The 22,691-nt window shown below is 58.1% G+C and overlaps 1 protein-coding gene across 5 annotated transcripts; it reads left to right on the top strand.

Moving 5' to 3' along the window:
- Nucleotides 1–7,168: 7,168 nt before the first annotated feature.
- Nucleotides 7,169–21,716, top strand: ST3GAL4 (ST3 beta-galactoside alpha-2,3-sialyltransferase 4). Of its 5 annotated transcripts, none has more exons than XM_050911011.1 (12): nt 7,169–7,217; nt 8,205–8,274; nt 17,753–17,831; nt 18,445–18,526; nt 19,085–19,165; nt 19,280–19,377; nt 19,789–19,849; nt 20,104–20,199; nt 20,303–20,492; nt 20,595–20,738; nt 20,886–21,029; nt 21,485–21,716. In XM_050911011.1, exons 3-12 carry the CDS (start codon nt 17,795–17,797, stop codon nt 21,569–21,571), a joined length of 1,020 nt encoding a protein of 339 aa, XP_050766968.1. In that variant the 5' UTR covers nt 7,169–7,217; nt 8,205–8,274; nt 17,753–17,794; the 3' UTR covers nt 21,572–21,716. The 5 variants fall into 5 exon arrangements, with proteins under 5 accessions (XP_050766968.1, XP_050766967.1, XP_050766966.1 ...); XM_050911010.1 differs by lacking the exon at nt 7,169–7,217 and adding an exon at nt 7,730–7,796; XM_050911009.1 differs by lacking the exon at nt 7,169–7,217 and adding an exon at nt 7,790–7,858.
- Nucleotides 21,717–22,691: the final 975 nt, after the last annotated feature.

Genomic DNA, 22,691 nt, shown 5'->3' with positions numbered 1-22,691 from the left:
GGCGGAGCTTTTGGGAAAGCCCTGCTGAATTTGCTTGTCTTCTCCGTCGGGCTCTCCCTCCGACCGCTCTGGGAGATGAAGAGGCTGGCGGCGGAGCGGAGGGATTACCCAGGCTTTGCCAGCTGCCTCCGCTGAGGCTTTCCGTGGCGAGCGGCAGGGCAGAGCGACAGGGGACGGCCACCCCGGGCAGGGCAGAACCCCGGGTTGGTGACGGAGCTGATGATTTTAAGTGTGCACGGAGAACCTTCTCCCTTTGCTTAGCGAAGAGGCTGGAGGTCCACGCTGGTCACTGCTCTTGGTCGGGAGCTTTGGAGTCAGGGATCAGCCGTGCCGGGGGATGCACTGGGGCTGGTGGCCGCCGTCAACTTGTGTTTCAGCTCCGCGAAGTGCATTGGGGTTCCCGCTGCATTGCATCGCAGCTCTCCACAGCACGTGCCGGATCCCAGCCTGGGAAGAGCCGGGATCTTGAGCAGAGGACTCGGAGGTGGACTCATCCCAGGAGATACCGCCTCCAGCTCCGATGCCGGCTGTCCTGCAGGCGTGAGGTCTCCCTACCCTGGCTCCTAACGACATGTCCAACCTCTGACGAGCTCCTAACATCGTTACAAGCGATGGGATGGGATCGACGCGCTTTGCTGGGCTCTCCCTAACCCCTGTGCTTGATTATCGGCATCATTAGAGGGCTGCTTGCTGCTCCAGCTCCAGGCAATGATTTAATAGCAACTGCTGCAGCAAGGCACCAAATCCCACAAGGACAGGGGCTAAGGGCTCTGCAAATGTAAATGTAAGAGGAGGAACTGTCTGTCGACACTAATTTTAAGGGATGCCTGTCACGGAGATCTGTGAGGAGGGTGTCTTCCAGAGCTGGGACAGTAATGGTGACTAGAGCATCCTCCTGGTCCCTAGCCCACCCATGGAGTGAAAACCCACCCGTGGAGTGAAAACATCTATTTAAGTCCATTTTAAACTCTGGAGCAACCATACTTAACGTCTCCAAGCCTGGATTTTTCCAGCTTGTGTCATCCCCATGCTTGCCACCAACATCAGAGGTGGATGCCAGGCTGCAGGACGTGGGAATGCCAAGCCCAGCCCCGCTGAGGCCGGGGCCCTCCACATGCCTATTTTCGGGGGGGTTTCAGCCGGCAGCAATTCTCAGGTTGAATCCCACTAATTAAAACTAATTATTTGGCGATATCTCTAAATCCCACATATTCGGTTGCTTATTCTCTTGTATAAGGTGACGGTCCCGTTGCTTTAGTCGTGAGTATTTCAGAGCTGGTTCGGGCTGGGGGTCTTGTTCTCAAGAGCTTTTCCTATCATGCTTTTTTAAAAAAATTATTTAATTCTTTCCCCCTTTTGGTTGTTTTCTCTGGGCGTAGCATGGTGGCGGTGTAAGGAGTAGGGATGTGGTCCTCCTCCCGCAGAGGGTGGCATCCCGGCTTCGCCGGCATCCCGGCTTCACCCGCATCCCTATGGGGACCCCATCCCGCTCTCCCCATCCCAGGCTGGGGCCGGTGACCCTCGTACGATGCCGTCGGGGACACTTGCACGAGCGGTTTTGATTTTGCAGCGAGACAAGGAAACGATTTGACGCTTTCACGCTGCTCTTTGCAACTTCTGGTTCTCTTTTTTTTTGGTGTTTCTTTTTAACCTCCCCTCACCTTCCTCTGGCGCTTGGACACTGGCAGCTTCTCCCTCCTCCAGCTGCGACCCTCGTGTTTATTGAGCTTTTTCTAGGAAAATCCTGCGTCTTCTTGGGAGGGGAAAAACAGGGGAAAAAAAAAAAGCCCATTTCTTGCTAATCTCTTGCGTTTCCAGCTGCTGACCCCTTGCATGTGACCGGGGTTGGGCTGGAAAGCTTCCTTGGAGGAAGGAGAAAGGGATTTGGCTGCCGGGAAACAGAGAAACCGGAGAAGGAGCCACCCTCCATCCCGGTTTTGCTTCGGACTGGCGGATGCTCGGAGCGGTTTCGGGCTGGCGCGGGCTGCGGCTCTTCTCCAGGATGTGTTTTGCCGTCTGCCGGAGGCCACCGAGCTGCAGTGCCGGCATCGCCGGTGTACGCTGTTCCCGGCTGGTCCGGCTCTGCCGTGCTGCGGATCGGCGCGGGATGGTGACCGCCGAGCCGCCGGGAAGGTGGGTGGGAGTGATGGAGGTGGGAAGGATGCGGGCGAGCGCTAGCTTCGGGGTCTTCGGTGCGTGATGGGGCCGGAGCGGCAGTTTTGGGGGAGCGGGATTTGGTAGGTGCTGGCGGACGGGGCCGGATTCTGCACATCCCCGTGTGGATCCTGCCCCGCGATAAAATTGCTCTGGCACGAAGAGAGACGGAGTGCAGGTTTGCCGGCATCGCTTCGGCGGGATGCTTGGGACTCCTTGAGCGCGCAAGCTGCCGTGCAGGTGGTTTGTATTAATTACGGGCAAGTTAATTATAGAATATCGATGTGGGCGTTAATGCGCGGTTGGGTATTTTTGGTTTTAAGGTGCGTGTTTACCTGCTGGCCATGCGAAAGAGCACGGCGGAGCTGCAGGGGGGCATTGGCAGGCAGCCTGCCTGTGCCACCCGTTTGGGTGGCATGGGGTGGCCGGGGTCGCCATCCCGGCATGGCACGTGCTCTACCGGGGTGTCCAACGGTTTCACCACCCGTGGGTGCTGCTGCTCGCTGTCCCACGGGCTCAGGGATGGCTGGAAGGGAGCCGGGGGGGGGTCCCCACTGCATCGGTCCCTTGTGGAGGACCACTCCGTCTAAGCTAGGATGGCATCCTTCGTCGGCTCTTCGATGCCATCCCGAGGAAGCTGGGATGCTCCTGGGTTTGCTGAGCTGCTGCCACTCAAGGACCATCGTGGGATGCAGCCCATGCCGGCGAGGGATGCTCAAGAGGTGGGGTCCAGCCGTCCCGGGAGATGGATGGTAATGCATCGTAATGCAAAGCAAGGCTATTTTAAACAACGCAGCGCCGGAGGAGGACTCTCCTCCCGACACCACGCCTGCAGAATTATATCAACAAATCTACGGAGACGTTTCTCCTCTTCTTTGGGGTTGGTTGTTTGGTGTTTTTTGTTTTGGTTTTTTTTTTTTTTTTAATTGCAAATCAGAATCAACCTAAATCGCAAAGCCGCGTCCAGGTAGGACTGAGCGGGGAGTTGGCTTCCTTTACTTCGTTATTTGCAGGTTTAAAAATATATGTATGCTGAAGCTTGGGGTTTTTTTTTTTAATCCTGGGTCTGCGAAGGAGGCTTTAACCTGAGCTCACGCCGTTGGAATTCCCTGTTGCGCCTGGGAGAGGCTCCTCGCCTCCAATCGCTTCCAGATGCCGTTCCTGCTTCAGCTCTTCCCCTTGCAAAATGTCTCCCCCAGCTCGCCGGCAGCCTCGCCGAAGTTTTCCCGGCCGGATTCGACATCCCGATATCCGGCTGGGCTGAGTCAGCCAAGCCTCAGTTTTTTTTGACCAGAGCGTGATGCCGGCGGCGAGAGGTTGCAACTTGGCCCGTGGCCTTGCACAAGCCGGAGCCCCGGGACGGATCCTGCGTCAGGTTTTGAGCCGCTTGTGATATTTCGATCGGGTGGTTTTTTAATTTCCTTTTAAAAAATACATATATATGAGGCGGGCTGGAGTTTGGGGCTCGGGGCCCCTGCCGCGTCCCCTGCCTGCGCTGCCGACCGGGCAGAGCTTCCCTGAGCCCCAAAATGGGGGGAAATTGAGGCAGGAAAGAGCTGAGGATGCTTTAACGCTGCAAATCTGCTGCTCTGGGGCTTTGCTGATGCAGTATGCACGCTGCCAGCCGAGCATCCCCACAGCGGATAATAAAACACCCCTGTCCGGGTATTAAAACCCCGTCCCGGCAGCTCCGTGGCCGTTGGGCTCGTCCGACCCCCCTGGCGTGGGGTTCGTGGGGTGGGATTTTACGGCACGAGGATGGATCCGGACCCGCCTGGGTTGGGAATGGAGGAGAGCGCCGGGGCATCGTGGGGAAAAATGGGGTGGAAAGTGAGAAATATTGGGAAGAAGTGCAGGGAGGGGAGATACAAGTGGGTTGGGGGGGGGGATGCAGGACCGAAGGAGGACCAGGGTGTGGGATGCGGGGAGGGTGTCAGAAATTAAGGGGAGCGAAGGGCTTTTAGGGGTTAAACGTGATGCTGCCTTCCCTGTGCAGGGTTAAAGCGGAGAACGAGGCGGCGGGAGGAACGGGGCCAAGGACTGGGAAGTCCTCTGGCCCATCCCTGCACGATAACCAGCGCCGCTTCAAAACAAAAAATCGAAGGGAAAAAAAAGAAAAATAGTCACAAAGAACTGACTGTTCACGCACATGTGGGCTCCACAGGTTTCCCTCCCAGGCCGGCTCTGGGTAGCGAGCTCTGGTATTCGGGGTGGGGGGGAGCCGAGGGTGGTCAAGAGCCCGGCTTTCAAAGCACGCTCTTTACGCACCAAAAAATACGCGATTTGTCCTCAAAAATATTACCCCAGGCTCTTTTTCCGCTGCCTTTTTTTTTTTTCAGCGTGGGGTGATGGCAGCCCTTGCAGCTTTCGGTGCCGGCTGGTGCAGGCAGGGCGGGAAGGTACAGGCAGCTCCTGATGAAGGGCTGGAGGAGCTGGGGGGGCTTTTGCAATAAAAATCTGGGTGAACGCAAGGGTTTGGTGCCCCGGCACCGCGTTAGGGTAAGGGGAGGATAAAACCTGCCCCGATGCTTGGTCACACTGCCAAGCCCCTGCATCCCCCAGCAAATTCGGCTCTAGCATCCTTTAGCATCCTTACGGTCCTTCAGCATCTGGCGTGGAGCTGGGGCTTCCCAGGCCCCTTTGCTACCTAATTAACGAAGTCGCTGCTTAATTCCGACTGCATTTACAAGTTAAATTGACAGATTATCTGTATTATGCAAACACATATTTAAATCTTAATTATTTATTTGCCTGGCTCGCCTAAATGCATGGGGTGTCTGTAAATCAGCGGCTTTAAGACTAGGAATGCTCTTCTCTTGGAAGCACAGAGTTTTGCTGAGAAATAAACCCAAAATAGGCTTTTTTTGGTCTGATGGGTGGTACTAAACACCCCAGCTTGGAAACAGCGGTGATTTCTCATGTCTATTTTTCCCTTTTATTTTGGGAGGGGGACTATCACGGGAGGCTCGTCCTTAAATAGTGGTAGTTTATTTTTAGGTCGGTCGCTGCTTCGGATAATCCGGCTTGGCTGGGCAGCTTTGCTTTTCTTCCCATTCTCAGGGATTTAATAGAAATAGGTTTATTAAATTCTTTTATTTTTAACGAAATAGTTTAATAAATTTAATAAATTATTAATATAATAAAAGAACCAGTGGAGGTGGAGGATGGGGGTTCTGCTGGTGGTGGCTCTTCCGTGCTCTCCTGGCCAGGGAGCACCCGCTGGGATGCTGGGGTGAGGATCAGCAGGAAAACCTCTACCGAAAAATCACATTCCACGCCGGAATTACACCTTTGGCTGGGCCGAAGGATGGTCGGGAAGCGGTTGGATTATCTCCCGCTAAATACCTGCCAAATGAATAAGCTCCTGGTCCCGGGGCGATAGCGATTGGGGTGACGTGAGGGATGTGCCGGGCTTGGAAACACCTCGCTCGTGCCAAGTAGAGACGTTTTCTCTGGAGGAGGAGGATGAGCTCACCTGGATTTTATTCCCCTCCCAGCCTGCCTTTTGCTCTCTTCCCCCCTCGGGAGGTAATTTTAACCGAGGGAGACTGGCGCCGGCGATGGAGCGCCGACGGACGGACGGACGGACGGCTGCCTTGCTTCAGGTCTGGCTGGTGGAAGGAGGAGAAACGCCGTCTCCGTCTCCCCCTCCTCTTTTTTTTTAGCAGCCCCTGGCGGGGTCTGCTCCTCCATGGGGAGGATGATGGATGGGAGGGGGATTCGGTGGTTCGTCCTTGCCCCGTGCATGTCCCCTCTTGCCTGTGCGAGTCCCGAAAATGCCCGTGCCCCCCGGGGATGCTCCTGCACCGGGGCTGAGCCCCTCAAAGGACTGATCCTGGCTGGCTTTAATCTTTAACAGGGGAAGGGATGCGGCCGTTGGGTTTTCGTTTTCTTCTGCCCGAAGCCACGAGCACCCCGGCAGGGAGTGAGCCCAAGGTGCCTTTTTCCCCTCCCTCAAATTTGGAAATCGTTATTTAAACGCAGCCTGATAGGCAGGAGGGGAAACTGAGGCAGGCAGCGTAGCTGGGAGCCTGGGGAGGAAGAGGAGCAAAATTCAGCTTGTTTAGGGTTTTTTGAGGGCTCTGGGATACGGGACATTCATTTCCTGCCGGGATCAGCTGCCAGATGGGTTGAGCTACCCACGGCGAGTGGCTCTTGACCTGGCGGATGCCTGAACCGTGGTGGGTTTTTTCTGGACCTTGGGCTGGGAATGGCTGTTTGTATCGGCCGACGGTGGGGGGACCTGGAAAACAATCCTGGGGAGACCGGCAGCGACCCGGCTCCTGGCTCTTCCAGTCGAGCTGGAAAGACCAGCTTCGGGAAAGACCTCAGATCCTCCTGGGCCAGGCTGATGTGCTTTAAGGGATCGCGGTCTCCTGCTGATCCAGGGCTGCAGCATCCTCTGGGGAGGATGCGGTGGGGAAGGAGGCATCCCCTTGCCCACCCCCAGGCAGCTCTGAGCATCCTCCTCCTCATCCGTACGATGCTGCGCCATGAAGTGCTTTAAGCAGGAGCTCCCGGGGGAGAGCTTAACCTTGTTAGCGGATCCTATAATTCATGGCTCGAAATAAAAAGGCTCCTTGTTGGCAGCGATGTTGGATGCTCCGGTGGATTCAGGGCCGCTGGAAAGACCCTGGTGCAGGAAGGTGAATTATTTGGGGCACTTGCGAAGCGGCCCCAAGTGCATCTGGTTTGGCTGTTGATTGCCCCAAGCCCTCTGGTTTAATTGCTCCCCTCAGCAAATGGTGGAGGCAGGAGAAAGCAGAGCTGCTTGGGCTGGAGAGGGAAGGTGTGGCACTGGGATGGAGCCATCCCTGGTCATCCCAGGGCATCTACGGAAAGCCTAGTCCCTGGGGAAGAAGTACCCAGCCTCCGTGATAGGAGAAACCATCTCGGAGGTGCTCGGTGGTTTCCTTCCCCGTCTCTTGCACGGGGACATACCCTCTTCGTTCAAATTAACGGGGCATTAAGAGTGAAGCATGCCTTGGGGAAGGCTTGCACCGGCTTGGCAGCCTCCAGCATCTCTCATCTTCGCTTTTCCTAGCTGGAGGAGACGGAGAGAGGTAGGGAAACCTCCTGCCCTTCAGAGTTTCCCCTTGGAAGCATCATCTCTGCCAGGGCTGGAGCACCAGCTGTGGAGAGCGCCTTACTGGTCCTGTCCAGGCCACCCTTCCCCATCTGCATCACCCTCCCTTGCACCGAACTGGGCTGAGATTGTTCCTCCCGTGGGGTTTTTTTTTGGGGGAAAGCCATGACTCCCGCCATCCCCCATCCGTCCCGCCGGCACAGGGAGGAAGAGCAAAGCCGGTTCCTGACTGGGAGAGCAATGGCCTTGCTTCACCCAGCTGGCTCCTTTTCCCCCTTCACCCCACCTTGCTGCTCATTAGCTGGGGTAATTTAATCTGGATGCAGAGCAGCTGCCCCTGCAGAGAGGCTTTTCTTTGAGAGGCAGCACGGCAGAAGGGGTTTCTGTGCGTGGCAGCTTCTCGGCAGGGGTTTTTCCTTCCCCAAATCATAAGGATATTACAGCGCCTGGGCAAGGATGCGTGATTTGGAAAGTTTTGGGGGAAGAGATGCTGGAGATGTGGGGTTAAGGAGCATCCTCCGCGCGGGAAGGCAGGAGAGCTGTGGAGCATCCCGGGGTGAGCAGGGCTGCATCCCCCTTTCCCTGGGAAAGGGCATCACCCTCTTCCTAAAAAGCCGAGTGAGTCACGAAAGGGGATTTTTGGGTGGGGAAGGCCAAGAGGTGTTGGGGAGACCTGCGGCGAGGTCTGGGCTCTGAACTGCCGCGCCTCCTCCTTAAAAGCCTGGCCCCGGGCAGCGGAGGTGGGTGGTTTGCGGAGAGCGCAGACATCCTCTGCGATGTGATGGATCGCCGAAGCCCTTCTGCCGGTCCTTTGGGGCTGGTTCCCCATCGGTGCTCGGAGCTGCCCTGGGTGGGGGGATCAGTAGGGATCCACTGGATCCTCCGAAGGTGGCTGGCTGCCTCGCGCGCTGCCGGTGTGGGTTGCTCTCGCCCTAAAGGCTGTTCTCCCTTTTCCCTTTGCTAGGGGAAGAGAGGATGGCCTCGTAGATCCCGCCGAGATCCTGCTTGCTCTGCCTGGACCAAGAGGACGGACCGTAAGTAGCCGTAGACCTCCTGCCAGCTTATCGCCGCCCTGACGGGGACCGGCTTCAGCCTCTCCCGCTGCCGGGGATGCTGGAAAAGGTCTCCCCGAAACGAGCGTCCTCCTTCCGGCGTGGCTGATGGGGTTAGCGGAGCATCGAGGCGATGCTGGGGGTGCAAAGTGACGGAGCGGATTATTATTTTCTGGATGTTTTCCTCCGCGGCCGTTAACGTGGGATAAAAGAGCAGGGGAGATGCGCAAGCGTGCCGGTGTAGGGGCAGGGGGGCAAATCCATCTTGGTTCTCCCTGGAGGTTTCAGCTCAAGGGTGGGGTTATCCTGGAGGTTACAGTACCCCAAAACCAGCCTGTCTGCCAGTGCAAAACAGGAGGCGTGGAGGAAACAGCGGGGAAACCGCAGGGCCGCTGCGGCAGGCGGGTTAAGGTGGCACTTGGAGTTTTGCGAAGGGGACGGCGACTGGGCGGGCGGCTTTTGAGCCCCTGAAAGGAGATCCCCGTAGTCAAAAGCCACTGGGAACAGCAGCTGCCTGCGGGATAACTCAGCCCTGGGGCTTGCGATCCCTTAATTTCCCACCCCCTCTCACTGGAGAGCTGGGGATGAATCTGGGCGTTGCTTGGGTTTGGGCTGGAGATGGGCTGGAGCATCTCAGTGGTTTTTTACCTCCCTGGACTGTTCGCATCCCCGCTACAAGGGAGCGAGTGCTCCCTGTGGGCGCTTTGCCTACTGCTCCCCGGGGGAGCAGGCAGCGGCGAAAAGCTGCCTTCACCCTGCCTGCACCCCCAGCTTGCTGCCTTCCCCTTTCTGCTGCCTTTTGGTGGTGGTGGCGGCAGGCGTTCAGACCGAAGCGTGGGTGCAAAGCACGTCCCTGGGCGGTCCCCGAGGATGGAGATGCCGGCGAGTAAACACGGCAACGAGGTGACGGTGGTGGCAAACGGGGACAGGCCGGGGCAGGTAGGAGGAGGGGGCGGCTGGATCGACGCCAGGGGCTCGGCAATGAAATCCCACCGGTATAAAATCGTCACTGGTGGGTGCCTGCTCTTGGCTCGTTAGCGTGGTGTTCCCCCATGGGTGGCTCAGGTCTCCTCCGGCAGCTCGGCTATAACCTCCATGTTGTAGCGAGCTGCATTCGACAAGAAAGAGTCTTTATTTTATGTTTTTGAAATAGGAAAAGAGTGATGAAACCTATATAATATAAATAATAATATATAACCTGTAATAACGTAGCCTAACACACTGATGAGGAGCCCTGTAGCTCCTCTGATGGCATGGGGTTACCCCAGAGGCATGGGATGCTCAGGTATACGCATGCAGCCAGCGTTCCGGGGCCGTAGGAAGGGATTTGGGTCCCATCCCTTTCTTTTTCCTGCTGCAAGGATTAAAAGAAATAGGGGGAGAGGAGAGGATGGCGGCAGTGCTGGCCTAAATCGGGTTTCAACTCCCGAGCGCGTTAAAACCAACAGTGCCATGGAAAAGGCAGGAGCAGCCTGGGTTTATTCTCGTCCTACCTGAACTTATTTGCTCTTGCCACCTCCAAAATTGCACCCTCGTCACGGGTAAATGTTTTAAGGCTTACATGCCAACGAGGTTGGTTTTTTTTTTTTTCTTTCCCTATCCTAAATCTTTGGCCGGGTTATTGCATGCCTAGGATACCACGGGCGAAGGACACGGCGCTGCCTCTCCTTATTATGCCTCTCCATACTCCCTGTATGTTAGGGAGTGTTTTGATTGTCTAGAGCTTAATGATGGCAATGATAGGGTCGAGTGTTTACGGGTGAGAATCAAGGGGAAGGCCAACAAGGCAGATAGCGGGGTGGGAGTCTGTTATAGACCGCCCAGCCGGGATGAAGAGGCGGACAAATATTCTATAAGCAGCTGGGAGAAGTCTCATGATGGCTAGCCCTTGTTCTGGCGGTGGACTTCAACTTACCAGATGCCTGCTGGAAATACAGTCCAGGGAGAGGAAACAGTCTCGGAGGTTCCTGGAGTGTGTGGAAGATAGATAAGTTCCTGACACAGCTGGCGAGGGAGCCAGCTAGGGAAGGTGCCCCGCTGGACCCGTTGTTTGTGAACAGAGAAGGACTCGTGGCTGATGGGATGGTTGGAGGGCGTCTTGGGCACAGCAATCATGAAACGATAGAGTTTTCGATTCTCTGAGAAGTAAGGAGGGGGGTCAGCAGAACTGCTGCCTTCCGGAGGGCAGACTTTGGCCTGTTTAGGAGACTGGTTGACAGAGTCCCTTGGGAGGCAAGTCCTGAAGGGCAAAGGAGCCCAGGAAGGCTGGACGTCCTTCAAGGAGGAAATCTTCAAGGCGCAGGCCGTCCCCATGTGCCGAAAGACGAGCGGCGGGGAAGAAGACCGGCCTGGCTGAACAGACAGCTTTGGCTGGAATTCAGGGAAAAAAGGAGAGTTTATGAGCTTTGGAAGAAGGGGCAGGCAGCTTGGGAGAACTACAAGGATGTCGTGAGGTTATGCAGGGAGAGGCAAAGCCCAACTAGAACTTAATCTGGCTACTGCCGTAAAAGACAATAAAAAATGTTTCTATAAATACGTTAACAACAAAAGGAGGGCTAAGGAGAATCTCCATCCTCTATTGGATGTGGGGGGAAACATAGTGACAAAGGATGAGGAAAAGGCTGAGGTACTTAATGCCTTCTTTGCCTCAGTCTTTAATAGTAAGACCAATTGTTCTCAGAGTACCCAGCCTGCTGAGCTGGAAGACAGGGACTGGGAGCAGAACGAAGCCCCCATCATCCAAGGGGAAATGGTTGACGACCTGCTACACCACTTAGACGCACACAAGTCTATGGGGCCGGATGGGATCCACCCAAGGGTACTGAGGGAGCTGGTGGAAGTGCTCACCAAGCTGCTTTCTATCATTTATCAGCAGTCCTGGCTAACTGGCGAGGTCCCAGTTGACTGGAGGTTAGCAAATGTGATGCCCACCTACAAGAAGGAGGATCTGGGGAAGTACAGGCCTGTCAGCCTGACCTCGGTGCCGGGGAAGGTTACGGAGCAGATCATCTGGAGTGCCATCACGCGGCACGTACAGGACAACCAGGTGATCGGGCCCAGTCAGCATGGGTTTATGAAAGGCAGGCCCTGCTTGACTAACCTGATCTCCTTCTATGACAAGGTGACCCGCTTAGTGGATGAGGAAGAAGCCATGGGTGTTGTTTACCTGGGCTTTAGTAAAGCCTTTGGCACCGCTTCCCAAGGCGTTCTCCTGGAGAAACTCTCTGCTCGTGGCTTGCATGGGCGTACTCTTCACTGGGTAAAAAACCTGGCTGGCTGGCCGTGCCCAAAGAGTTGTGGTGAATGGAGTTCAATCCAGTTGGCGGCCGGTCACAAGTGGTGTTCCCCAGGGCTCGGTACTGGGGCCAGTTTTGTTTAGTATCATCAATGATCTGGGTGAGGGGATCGAGCGCACCCTCAGTAAGTTTGCAGAGGACACCAAGTCGGGCGGGAGTGTTGATCTGCTCGAGGGTAGGAAGGCTCTGCAGAGGGATCTGGGCAGGCTGGAGCGATGGGCCGAGGCCAACTGTATGAGGGTCAACAAGGCTCAGTGTTGGGTCCTGCACTTCGGTCACAACGACCCCATGCAACGCTACAGGTTTGGGGAAGAGTGGCTGGAAAGCTGCCTGGCGGAAAAGGACCTGGGGTGTTGGTCAACAGCTGGCTGAATATGAGCCGGCAGCGTGCCCAGGTGGCCAAGAAGGCCAATGGCATCCTGGCTTCCATCAGAAATAGCGTGGCCAGCAGGACTAGGGCAGTGATCGTCCCCCTGTACTCGGCACTGGTGAGGCCACACGTCGAATACTGCGTTCGGTTTTGGGCCCCTCGCTGCAAGACAGACACTGAGGTGCTGGAGGGCGTCCGAAGAAGGGCAACGAAGCTGGTGAAGGGTCTAGAGCACAGGTCTTATGAGGAGCGGCTGAGGGAACTGGGGTTGTTCAGCCTGGAGAAAAGGAGGCTGAGGGGAGACCTCATCGCTCTCTACAACTACCTGAAAGGAGGTTGTAGGGAGGTGGGGGTCGGTCTCTTCTCCCAAGTAACAAGCGATAGGATGAGAGGAAGCGGCCTCAAGTTGTGCCAGGGGAGGTTTAGATTGGATATTAGGAAAAATTCTTCTCCGAAAGGGTTGTCAAGCACTGGAACAGGCTGCCCAGGGAAGTGGTTGAGTCGCCATCCCTGGAGGAATTTAAAAGACGTGTGGACATGGCGCTTAGGGACATGGTTTAGTGGTGGACTTGGCAGTGCTAGGTTAACGGTTGGACGCGATGATCTTAAAGGTCTTTTCCAACCTAAACGATTCTATGATTAAGAGGCAATTAAGATTCCTTTAAAGTGACTCGCAAGGCTCTTGAAATAGTATAAATGTGGGTATCTGCGGCACGGGCCAGCTCTCTGTGCCCTCGATGGGTGACATCTGGTGTCGAATGGGATTGATTTTTGCGGCGCCGTGTCCTAATGACCTCCTGCCTCCCCCGGCCCGCTGCGCTTGCAGGTCGTGCTCTTGTAATCGCTCGGCCCTGCTGTTTTCTGGCTAGTGCAGGCAGCCCTGCCTGCACCCACAGCATCCTCGGTCCCCCCGTTGCAGCATCCCCATCCCACCGCAGCATCCCTGGTCCCCCCTGCCCCAGCATCCCCATCCCACTGCAGCTTCCCTGGGGGGATCGGATCCAGACCCCGCTGCCTTTTGGGCTTGCGACGGCGATGGTTTGCAATCCTGCAAGGTTTTTCTCCCTGCTGTGGGTCTCGGTTTCCTTCATCCCAGCTTGGAAAAAAAAAAAAATCCCCGAGCACCTGGAGCTCGCAGCAGCCGGGGCGAGGAAGCTTTGGGATGCCAGGCTGAGGATTTGGGTACCTTTGATGCTCTGCCAAGCCCAGGCAGCGCCTCGAGTTGGCCAGATCCTTTCCCCGGAGGATCGCTCCCGGCCGCCTCCCAGGTTGCGTTCAGGCTCCGGCACGCGATGGTTTTGCCGAGGCAGGATGCGGCCGAACCGGCGTGGGGGGTAAGCCGGCATCTGCCGGGCTCCTCCGGCAATCCCAGCCCTACCTCATGGAGAAAACCCGTGGGATGGGAGCTTGGAAGATCCCGGGGCTGTAAACTGCTTCCTTGGGGGTCGATCCCGGTGGTTGTCCTTAAAATGGAGGGCAGGATCTGTCCTGCTGGTCCCCGCAAGGCTCCATTGTGCCTTGAAGGCTCGGGAGAGATGGTCCGGCTGGGGTCGAAGGGGTCTGTGCTGTCCCGGCTGTCTGTCCGTCTCCCTTCGGTTCCCGCTGCCGCGAGTGAATCCCTAGGGATTTGCTGGTGCATCCCTTCCTTGGGGGCGATCCCTTCAAATCCAGCTCTGCTCCAGTTAAAAATAAATGCATGGTTTTCTTGGGGGGTGAACCGTTGGAGATGCTCATTCTCCGACGAGCATCCTTCTCGCCTGGGGAAGCTGGACTGGGCAGCGGGTGTCTCTGTGCCCATGGACATGCGGGATGGGATGGTGGGAGCACGGGAGAGGTGTCCTCGCCTCGTGTCACGCTCCATTTTCCCAATCCGTGGGTTACCATGGAAACGTAAAAGTACCAAGAGGTTTTGCTGCTTGGCCTGCTGGTCCACGGATGCTTTGCCGGGATGGCAGCGGGTGGCTGGGATCACCATCCACCCATGCCGGGATGGAGCGGGGGGATTTATAACCACCCCCTACCTTTGCGCTTGCTCCGTGGCTTTAAATGCATTTTTTTTTTTTAATTTTTTTTGCCCAAACGTGGGCTGGGAGCGGCTTGGCCGGTGCCTGCTGCCGCTTTGTGGATTGACGTGACTTAAATCCAGGGATGCCAGAGCCGTTGAGGCCACAGGGCGAGATGGGGATGGATGGAGATACAGGGACGAGCTCTTCCGAGGTCACCCACGCAGCAGGAGGGTCGGTCCCCGTGGTTGTTGCTGGCATCTCCCGGGGGCTTTCCTGGGACGTGGCGATATTGGGAGGCAAAACCCCGCTCCGGGTCTGAGGGAGACAGGGAATCTCGGTGAAGAGCTTCGCTGGTGATGGGACTTTCCTGTAACACCGGGCTGGGGAAGGGGAGACCTGGCTGTGAAAGACGGGGCGGCATTGGGGCTTTTAAGTCATTTATGCAGCGATAATATTCAGCCCGGGGGTGCTTTGGAGGCGTGCTGCTCAGACATCAAAGAGAGGGGCTTTTTTGGTTGCTTCTTCCAAGCTGTGGGGAGTTGAATCCGCCCGGGACTTCCCCTGCCCCCTCCAGCTCTGGGGCTTGGCGGGGGAGGCGATGCCCTGGACCGAACCCACGGGAGCAGTGGTCGAGGCGCGCCCGCATCTCTTCTTCCCCCCTCTGCTCCGCTCGGCTGAGACCCCACCTGCAGTTCTGCGTCCAGTTCTGGAAGTCCTCCGTACTGGAAAGACGTGGACCTGTTGGAGCGGGTCCAGAGGAGGCCACGAACACGATCCGAGGGCTGGGAGCACCTCTCCGATGAGGAAAGGCTGTCAGAGAGTTGGGGTTGTTCAGCCTGGAGAAGAGAAGGCTCCGGGGAGACCTTATTGCGGCCTTGCAACGCTTAAAGGGGGCTTGTAAGAAAGATGGGGGACAGACTTTTTAGCAGGGCCTGTAGCTATGCTTTAAACTAAAAGAGGGGGAGATTCAGTCTAGATGGAAGAAATTTTGTACGACGAGGGTGGTGAGACACTGGCACAGGTTGCCCAGAGAGGTGGTGGATGTCCCGTCGCTGGCAACATCCCAGGTCAGGTTGGACGGGGCTCTGAGCAACCTGATCGAGTTGAAGACGTCCCTGCTCCTTGCAGGTTGGACCAGATGGCCTTTAAAGCTCCCTTCCAACCCAAACCATTCCACGATCCCTTCCACGAGAGGGGCCAGCGCCGAATCTCGCCCCGCCGGCTGGGGATGCTGTGGTTTGGGGGAACCAGGGAGGGTGCTGCGGGGGACCAGGGATGCTGCACCATCTGAGGATGCTGGGGGACCAGGGATGCTGCGGGGACCGGCAGGACCCTTTAGCATCGTTCCCTCCGCCAGCTCTGCGTCCCCGGGATGGAAGGAGCTGGCTCAGGGTGCTCGGATCTCCCTGCTTGAAGTAGTCGCTCTGGTTTGGGCTGCAGATCTGGTAGCGCAAGGCTGGGGCGAGCTTGGATTCATTCCAAAAGCACCTCTGCGGGGCGGGGGGGGGGGGCAGCCTGGATTTGCTCTGTTTTCCTCTGCGTTCCCCGAACGCTTCACTAAACGTTGTTTTCCTCGGGGATTATTAACGTGTTTGTCTTAGATGATAAGTTTTGCATCAGGCCCAGCTTGTGCGTACACGCCTGGGAAAAGATCATAAAGCCTTTAAAAAGAAAAAAAAAAAAAAAAGAATTTAAAAAAAGCTGGTATGTAAAAGCAAACACTGGGGGTGAAAGTGGATTTTCCCAGTGTCTCAAGCCGGCGGGAGGGTTGAAGCGCGCTCGGTGGGAAGCTCGGCTGGGTGATTTGGCACCAAAGGAGAGAGCTAGGGGGTGAATTTGGTGCAAATTCGAGTCCCGATGCCCGGCAGCACCCCAGCCCTGGGCGAATGGGGGTGCTCGGGCCCCCAAGGAGCATCACCAGCCTCCAGCTGCGGCGGCAGATTTCCCCTCGGGGACTTTTGTGGCCGGTTTTGCTAGGAAAAAAACCCCCGAGAAAACACAAGCTGCTTTTTAATTTCCCCTGATTTTATTTTTGTCAAGCAAATGTAACGTATAAAGGGGCGAGACCCCCCCCAGCTCCGCGTCCCTGCTTGCTCCGACCCTTGAAGATGCAATTGTGGGTTTAATCTTCCCTTTCCTTCCCAAGCCAGGAGGGACTCGCAGGGCCAGAAATACCGATGCAGGATGAGAGCCAGGGCGTAAATCGGGGAGGGGGGTTTTGCTTCCCCTTCCTGGGGTCCCCAGGCGATGGCGGGGCTCAGCCGGGGCACGATTCCCTGGGAAGGGGTTTGGTATCCGTGTTTTACAGAGGAGAAGTGATTCAGGGGGAGACGGGCGCTTTCCCAGGGTGCCACCTCATGTGTCCCCGTCCCTGTCCCCATCCCTCTGCTTTGCTGTCAAACGGACGCAGTTTTCTTTGCTTCATATCCCGTCCCGTTGCTTGTAGCGTGGTTTAATTGCCCTTCCTGCCCCTTTTTAATTAATTGCCCTTCCTGCCCCTTTTTAATTAATTGCCCTTCCTGCCCCTTTTTAATTTCAGGAGCCAGTGATGAGGAAGGGAAGAGCCTGGCTCTCGTGGGACCGCCTTTGGTCCCGTTTCTGCTCTTTCTTGATATCTTTTGCCCCAAAAGCCACTGCTCTCGACTCGCCTGGGCGAGGACGTGGTTCCCGCCGGGCGGCAGGTGCGGGGTTCATTAACGGTGCTTCGTTAGGCAGGGTGGGGTGCTGAGATGGGTGTTGTGTGTGTCATCGTCCCCCCCCCCGCTCCCAACAAGGTGACTAATCCCTCGAGACCCGGATTTCCATCTCCCAGCCCCGGCGTGTGTCTTTCCTCTTGGCTGGCCATTTAACACCTCCTCACCCTCTCCTCCTCCGAGACGTGGCCGGTCCGGAGTGGGGAGCAGCTCCGTTACAGGGTGGCAAAGCCAAGCCCAGGCTCTGAGCCGGGCTTAGAGTAAGATTCATCGCTGGGGAGCAGTTTATCAGGGAGCAAAGCCCTCCCGTGTACCCCAAAACTTCTCCTACCCGGTAAGTTAACTTTCCATCCTTGCCGTGCCGCGACGGGACGGGGCTGAGCTGGTCCCGGGGTGGCTCCGACCACGGCTCTTTGCTGCCTTGTTCCAGGAGCGAGAGGTTTCGGAGGAAGAAAAAAGTCGCCCCGCTCTCCCGGCCGGCGTTTGCGCACGCATTAAGCTTGCGGCATCCCCCTTTCCCCGGGCCGGGATGGTTGAATCGAAGGCGTTGGAGGTTCCCCAAGTACGTGATGCTCTTTGCTTCGATCCCGCTGGGCTGCTCCTGTCCTTTCTGCCTGGCTCGGTGGCAGTGGCGGCGCGTTTGGCTTCGTACCTGCGGTGGCTGGTGCCAGTCGGATGCTTGAGCCAGGGCTGGGCTTAAAGTCTCCCCCCAAGTCATCGCCACGGGCGTCGATTTGGGCGCTTCGGGGTTTTTGCGGTTGAAACCCCAGCGGGGGCTCGTTTTTCCTCTTTAATTCTTTTTTTTTTTTTTTCTTTTGAATTTCGGCGTTTAACCCGTACGGCCGAGGCTCCTCGGGAACCGCGGCTGCTTGCCTGGCTTTTGTAAACTCTGTGTAAATCAAACCTTTGGCGGCTGCGGGGCAGAGAAACGTGAATTTAAACTGAAACAAATCCCTTGGGGAGCCCTCGCACCCGCTCATCCGGAGGCGCGGATGGGGCAAGCAGGGGGGTGATGCCTCTTGGACGGGGTTTTCGGGGATGGCTCCCATGGGTGTTAACCTCATCCGGTGCCTTTCCCTCTTTTTCCCGCCGCAGGTGACCAGCGGCAGCCGCGATGAGAGCTCCGGCCCTCGCCTGATGCCTCTCCTGCTGATAAAAATGATCAACAAGTCTCGTGAGTCCCGCGGGGAGGGGAGGGGGGGTCCCGTCTCCCTCTTTCCAAGCAGGGATGGGGGTCCCGGGGGATTTGCATTTGGAAATTTGCCTTTGGGGCGGGGGGGGACAGGGCGTAGGATGCTGCTTTGCTGCGGCTCCGGTTGGGTGATGGAGTATTGGGGCACCACGGGCGAAGTGGCGGCGGGGAGGGTGATTTTTGGGGTCCTCGATCCCCCGGCCTTGAGCCACCCGGTAGCCCTCGGGCTTTGCGGTAGAAAAATGGGGTGGAGGCACCTGGAAAGAGGGGCATGTTTGCGCAGCCTTTGACGCAAGGCGGACAGGAGGAAACGGCACGGCGGCTTTTGGACCCGGGACAAAACCAACCTGGCTCCATCTCGGAGCCGATCCTCTCAGGGGGGGAGAAGGGGGGGAACAACCGTGCCAGCCAGGCCCCCCCGCCGCTCCCTGGGGAGAAGGCTTTGCCGGGGATGCCTCTGCAATCCTGGATCTACCAGGACATCCCTGGGGGGCTGGAGGTCCCCAACATCCGATCACCCCAAACCCCAGGGTACCAGCTTGACAGTGTTTTTCTCTCCCTGTCCCCCCCCCTTCCCTTCCCTCTGGGCACGCAGGAGGGAAGATACTCGGGGTGCTGGCGCTGTTTCTGGTGATGGTTTGGTACTCGATCTACCGGGAAGACAGGTACATACAGCTGTGAGTGGCTTTTATTAAAGTTTAAAGGACCTCCTGCCCTTTTCCTTCGCTCTCGGGAAGCGGCATCCTCCCGCCCGTCCCACGCAGGGATGCCGGAGCATCGTCTCGCTGGATCCTGGGGGACCAGGGGCGGGGTGGCAGCATCCTCGGCTGCTGCCGGAGGAAGCGGGGGGACGACACGATACGAGGTTCCCCCTCGGCGTGCGGTGGGGGTCGGGCTCTGCGGGGTTTTTTGGCAAATGCCGGTGTTTTTCTGAGCCCGGGAGGAAGGGAAAAGCCCGCTCTCTTCCCAGTCCCGCGCGATGCTGATGGAAAGCGGAGAGGGTGAGGTCTATGAGCAGGGCAAGAGAGACCTCTTCCGACGCCAGGCTGCAAGCCCAGCAAATAAATATCCAATGCAGAGCTGACCTTAAATCTGGCCGGCAATATCCCCGGCGCTGCCGGCACGGCTTGAACCCCACCGCGGCGGTGCCAGAGCCCCCTTCGCCAGGAGGGGGATGCGGAGGAGCAGGCATAATTTTTTTTTTCTTTTCTTTTTGTTAACTTCTCCCCTTACAGCTTTTATTTCCCCGTACAAGAAAACAAGACGACGTGTCCCCTCGGGGAGGTGGAAAAGAAAGCGGCGCAGCTCATCGGGAAGTGAGTATCGGGGTTGGGAGCAAAGAGGGGGGACGGCGAGCCAGGACCGCTTCCCCCCCCCGCCACGTGCCGTTCCCCTCATCCCGGTCTCACCGGCCCTTTGCTCCTCGGCAGCTACACGAGGGACCACCCGCTCTTCTTGCAGCTGAAGGACTATTTTTGGGTGAAGACGCCGTCGCTCTACGAGCTGCCCTACGGCACGAAAGGAAGCGGTAAGCCTCAGCAGCGCTCGCTGTGGGTTTCTGTCTGTCTGTCTGTCTGTCTGTCCTGCTGCCGTGCCCCAGGGGTTTCAGCTTCCCTCTTACTAAAAACATTTGCAGGTTGATTTTTTTTTTTTTTGGGGGGGGGAGCTATCTTCTTTTTTTTTCTCCTCTCTAGCAAGTTGTTTGCTTGATTTTTAGACTTTGCGGCGCCTATCTACTTGCCCTGAGTGCGTGTGGTCCCTATAAAAGGGTTTAGGGTGGGCCGGGCTTTACTAAGCCCCAGCCAAGGATTATCTGCCCAGATCTGGGGGGAGCTGGGATTAACGGCGGGAGGAGATCTGGCAGGGATGGGGCAGCACCCAGGATGCTGTAGCAGGCAGGAGCTGCCTCGCTCACCTTCTCCTCGCCCTTGCTTTGCAGAAGACGTCCTCCTGCGCTTGCTGTCCATCACCCACTACTCGCTGCCCGAGAGCATCCAGAGGTAACGCCGGGGTGGGTTTGGGGGCTTTTCTGTCTTTTCTCTTCATCGTTGCTCTCTCGGGAGGGGGAAATCCGCACGTTGCGGGCCCAAGATTTGGCAGGATGAACCTCTGCCACCCGGGAAGGGTGGACGGAGCATGGGAAGCTTTGTGGAGTGGACAACGCGGGGTTAAAACCCCCCCCTTGGGGGGGGGTTAAAACCACCTTGGTTTAGAGCAAGTCTGGTTGAGACGGGGGGGGGCTTTTCTCTCGCAGCCTGAAGTGCCGGCGGTGCGCGGTGGTGGGCAACGGCCACCGGCTCCGCAACAGCTCCATGGGGGAGACCATCAACACGTACGACGTTGTGATCAGGTACGGCCCTTGGGTCCGTCCCCTCGACCCCTCCCCGGTGCCACCCGCAGATGGGGTTGTCACCTCTGATGTCCCCAACGTCCCCGTCCCCCGCCCCGCCAAGGTTGAACAACGCCCCGGTCCACGGTTACGAGCAGGACGTGGGCTCCAAGACCACCATGCGCCTCTTCTACCCGGAGTCGGCCCACTTCGACCCCAGGGCGGAGAACAACCCCGACACGTTGCTGGTGCTGGTGCCCTTCAAGCCCATGGACTTCCAGTGGATGGAGGCCATCCTCAACGACAAGAAGAGGGTAAGCGCGGTGGGGAACCGGGTCCGACCCTCATCCCACCCCACCCTTGGGGACCGACCTCGCTTCTTGGGGACGCCGCCGGACACCTCTGTCCTCTGGCAGGTTCGGAAAGGGTTTTGGAAACAGCCCCCGTTGATCTGGGACGCCAACCCGGAGCGAGTGCGCATCCTCAACCCGTATTACATGGAAGTAACTGCTGCTAAACTGCTCAACCTCCCCATGAAGCAACCGCGGAAGGTCAAACAGGTAAGGGGTGGGGATGGCCGCTCACCCTGCGTGTCCCCCCCGCCCTGAGGGGTGACTTCCTCCCCGCCAGTCCCCCCGGCCGTCCCCGTGCAGCTCGCTGAAGGCCATGGCTCTTTGCACGTCTTCTCCTCCACCCTCTCCCTCCAGAAGCCCACCACGGGGTTGTTGGCCATCACCTTGGCGCTGCACTTCTGCGACCTGGTGCACATCGCGGGCTTCGGCTACCCCGATTCGGCCAACAAGAAGCAGACCATTCACTACTACGAACAGATCACGCTCAAGTCCATGGCGGTAAGTATCTACCCCCACTTTTGGTCCGTGTTACCCCCCTTTTTCCCCCGGGATGGAGGATCGCAGCCCGCGACAGCAGCACCCTGCCCGCTTTGGTGATGCTGAGCGGCGTGGGAGGCTCTCCCTGTGGGCACCCCTCGCTCCCCTTCCGCAACGGGTGTTGAGGTCCAGCTTTGGATGGTCATGGTCCAACTCCTCCCCGTAGCCCAGCGTCTTTGTAGTCGTGGTGGAGAGTTGGATCTGGTTTATGTGTGAGCAGAAGCGCTCACGGCCAGGGGGCTTGGGGAGGGAGGGCCCTGTCCCTCCGTTTTGGGGGGGGGGGGCTCCTCAACTTCAGGTGAAGGTCAACGCAACGCTGGTGGGGTGGATGGAGATGTGGGAGGGGGCAGAAGGAAAACGCGTGGGCACCCCCGCCGCCGGGTTCTGGCGTCACCCCCTGCTTCCCCCTCCCGCAGGCGTCGGAGCACAACGTCTCGCACGAGGCGGTGGCCATCAAGCGGATGCTGGAGCTGGGTCTGGTCAAGAACCTCACCTACTTCTGAGGGCACCGGGGCCGCGCAGGGACGGCATCTCCCCACCACGGAGCTGGGGGACGCAGCGCCGGCACGGCCGGTAGCCGGGCGAGGGCAGAGCATCCTCGTCGCCGCCACCTCGCCCTGGGACTCTTGGAGCCAGCAGGGACGGGGCTGGAGGGGGCCGCGCTGGACCGCGGGTCCCCCCCGGGGTGGTGGTGGTGGTGGGGGGGGCGCAGGGAGCCCCGCGGGGCCGTGCCGCGGGCATCGTGGCCGGCGCCTTTTCCTACCGACGCACTGAAGCTAGCGAGGACCTGGAGGGGATTTTTTGGGGTGGGGGTCCTCCCTCCCAGCGGGCCTGGGGGGGGTGTGAGGGGGGGGCAGGAGCCCTTGCCCTGCGCTTTCCCTTTTCCTTAATTCCCTCATATTTGGACGAGGGCCCCAGTGAGGGGCTGATCTTGGGGGTCCCTGGACCCCCCCCCACCCAGGGAGCAGGAGCCTTTGGGGGCGCATGTTGCCTCCTCCCTACCCTGGTCCCCCCCCAGATATTTAATTCCCCTCCCCCCCCCCCCTTTTTTTTTAATTTTCTTTTTATTCGGCGGCCCTGTCCTGTGCCTTAGCGCTGGCGCGGGGGCTTGTCCCCACAGCCCCCACCCCGGGGGGGGGGGCACCCCAGGGGTCCGCTGGGGCCCTTTGGGGGAGTGGTTTAATTTAATTAATTTAAATACTTATTTATCGTGGAGCCTCCCCTGGGGCATGTGTGCCACTGGTGTTGGGGACGAGTGGCCTTGGGTGGGGGGCCAGCGGGGTGCTCAGCTCCAGGGGGATGGGGGTTTGGGGGGTGTCCTGTCGTTCCCCCCCCCCCCAGGAGGGGTTGACCCATGCCTTCTCCGCCCCCCCCGGCGCAGGGTCTTCTCTGCCCCCCGTGGGGTTGGGGGGGGTCCCTGGGACCCGTGGATGGGGGTGTTGGGGGCTCCTACTGGCACCCAATAAAGGTCCTGGTGAGGCTGGGCTGAGCTGGGTGCTCCTGGGGTGCGGTGAGTGTGAGTGCCGGAGGGTGTGAGGGACCGGGGGCAAGTGTGCGATGGCACAGTGGTGCCGGGAGGGTGGCAGAGAGTTGGGGTGAGTGTGAGTGAGCACTGGGGCGAGT

This window comes from Gymnogyps californianus, chromosome 25 (genome assembly GCF_018139145.2).
Source record: "Gymnogyps californianus isolate 813 chromosome 25, ASM1813914v2, whole genome shotgun sequence".
Classification (NCBI taxonomy): Eukaryota; Metazoa; Chordata; class Aves; order Accipitriformes; family Cathartidae; genus Gymnogyps; species Gymnogyps californianus.
This window is presented reverse-complemented; position numbering and strand designations above follow the sequence as displayed.

Excerpts from the sequence above, each read along its gene's own strand:
- ST3GAL4 (XM_050911007.1), top strand. The coding sequence starts at position 17,187 with ATGGTTGAATCGAAGGCGTTGGAGGTTCCCCAA. Across the intron at positions 20,200-20,302 it reads ACGTACGACGTTGTGATCAG|GTTGAACAACGCCCCGGTCC; the intron begins GTACGGCCCTTG and ends CGCCCCGCCAAG. Across the intron at positions 20,739-20,885 it reads AACCGCGGAAGGTCAAACAG|AAGCCCACCACGGGGTTGTT; the intron begins GTAAGGGGTGGG and ends CTCTCCCTCCAG.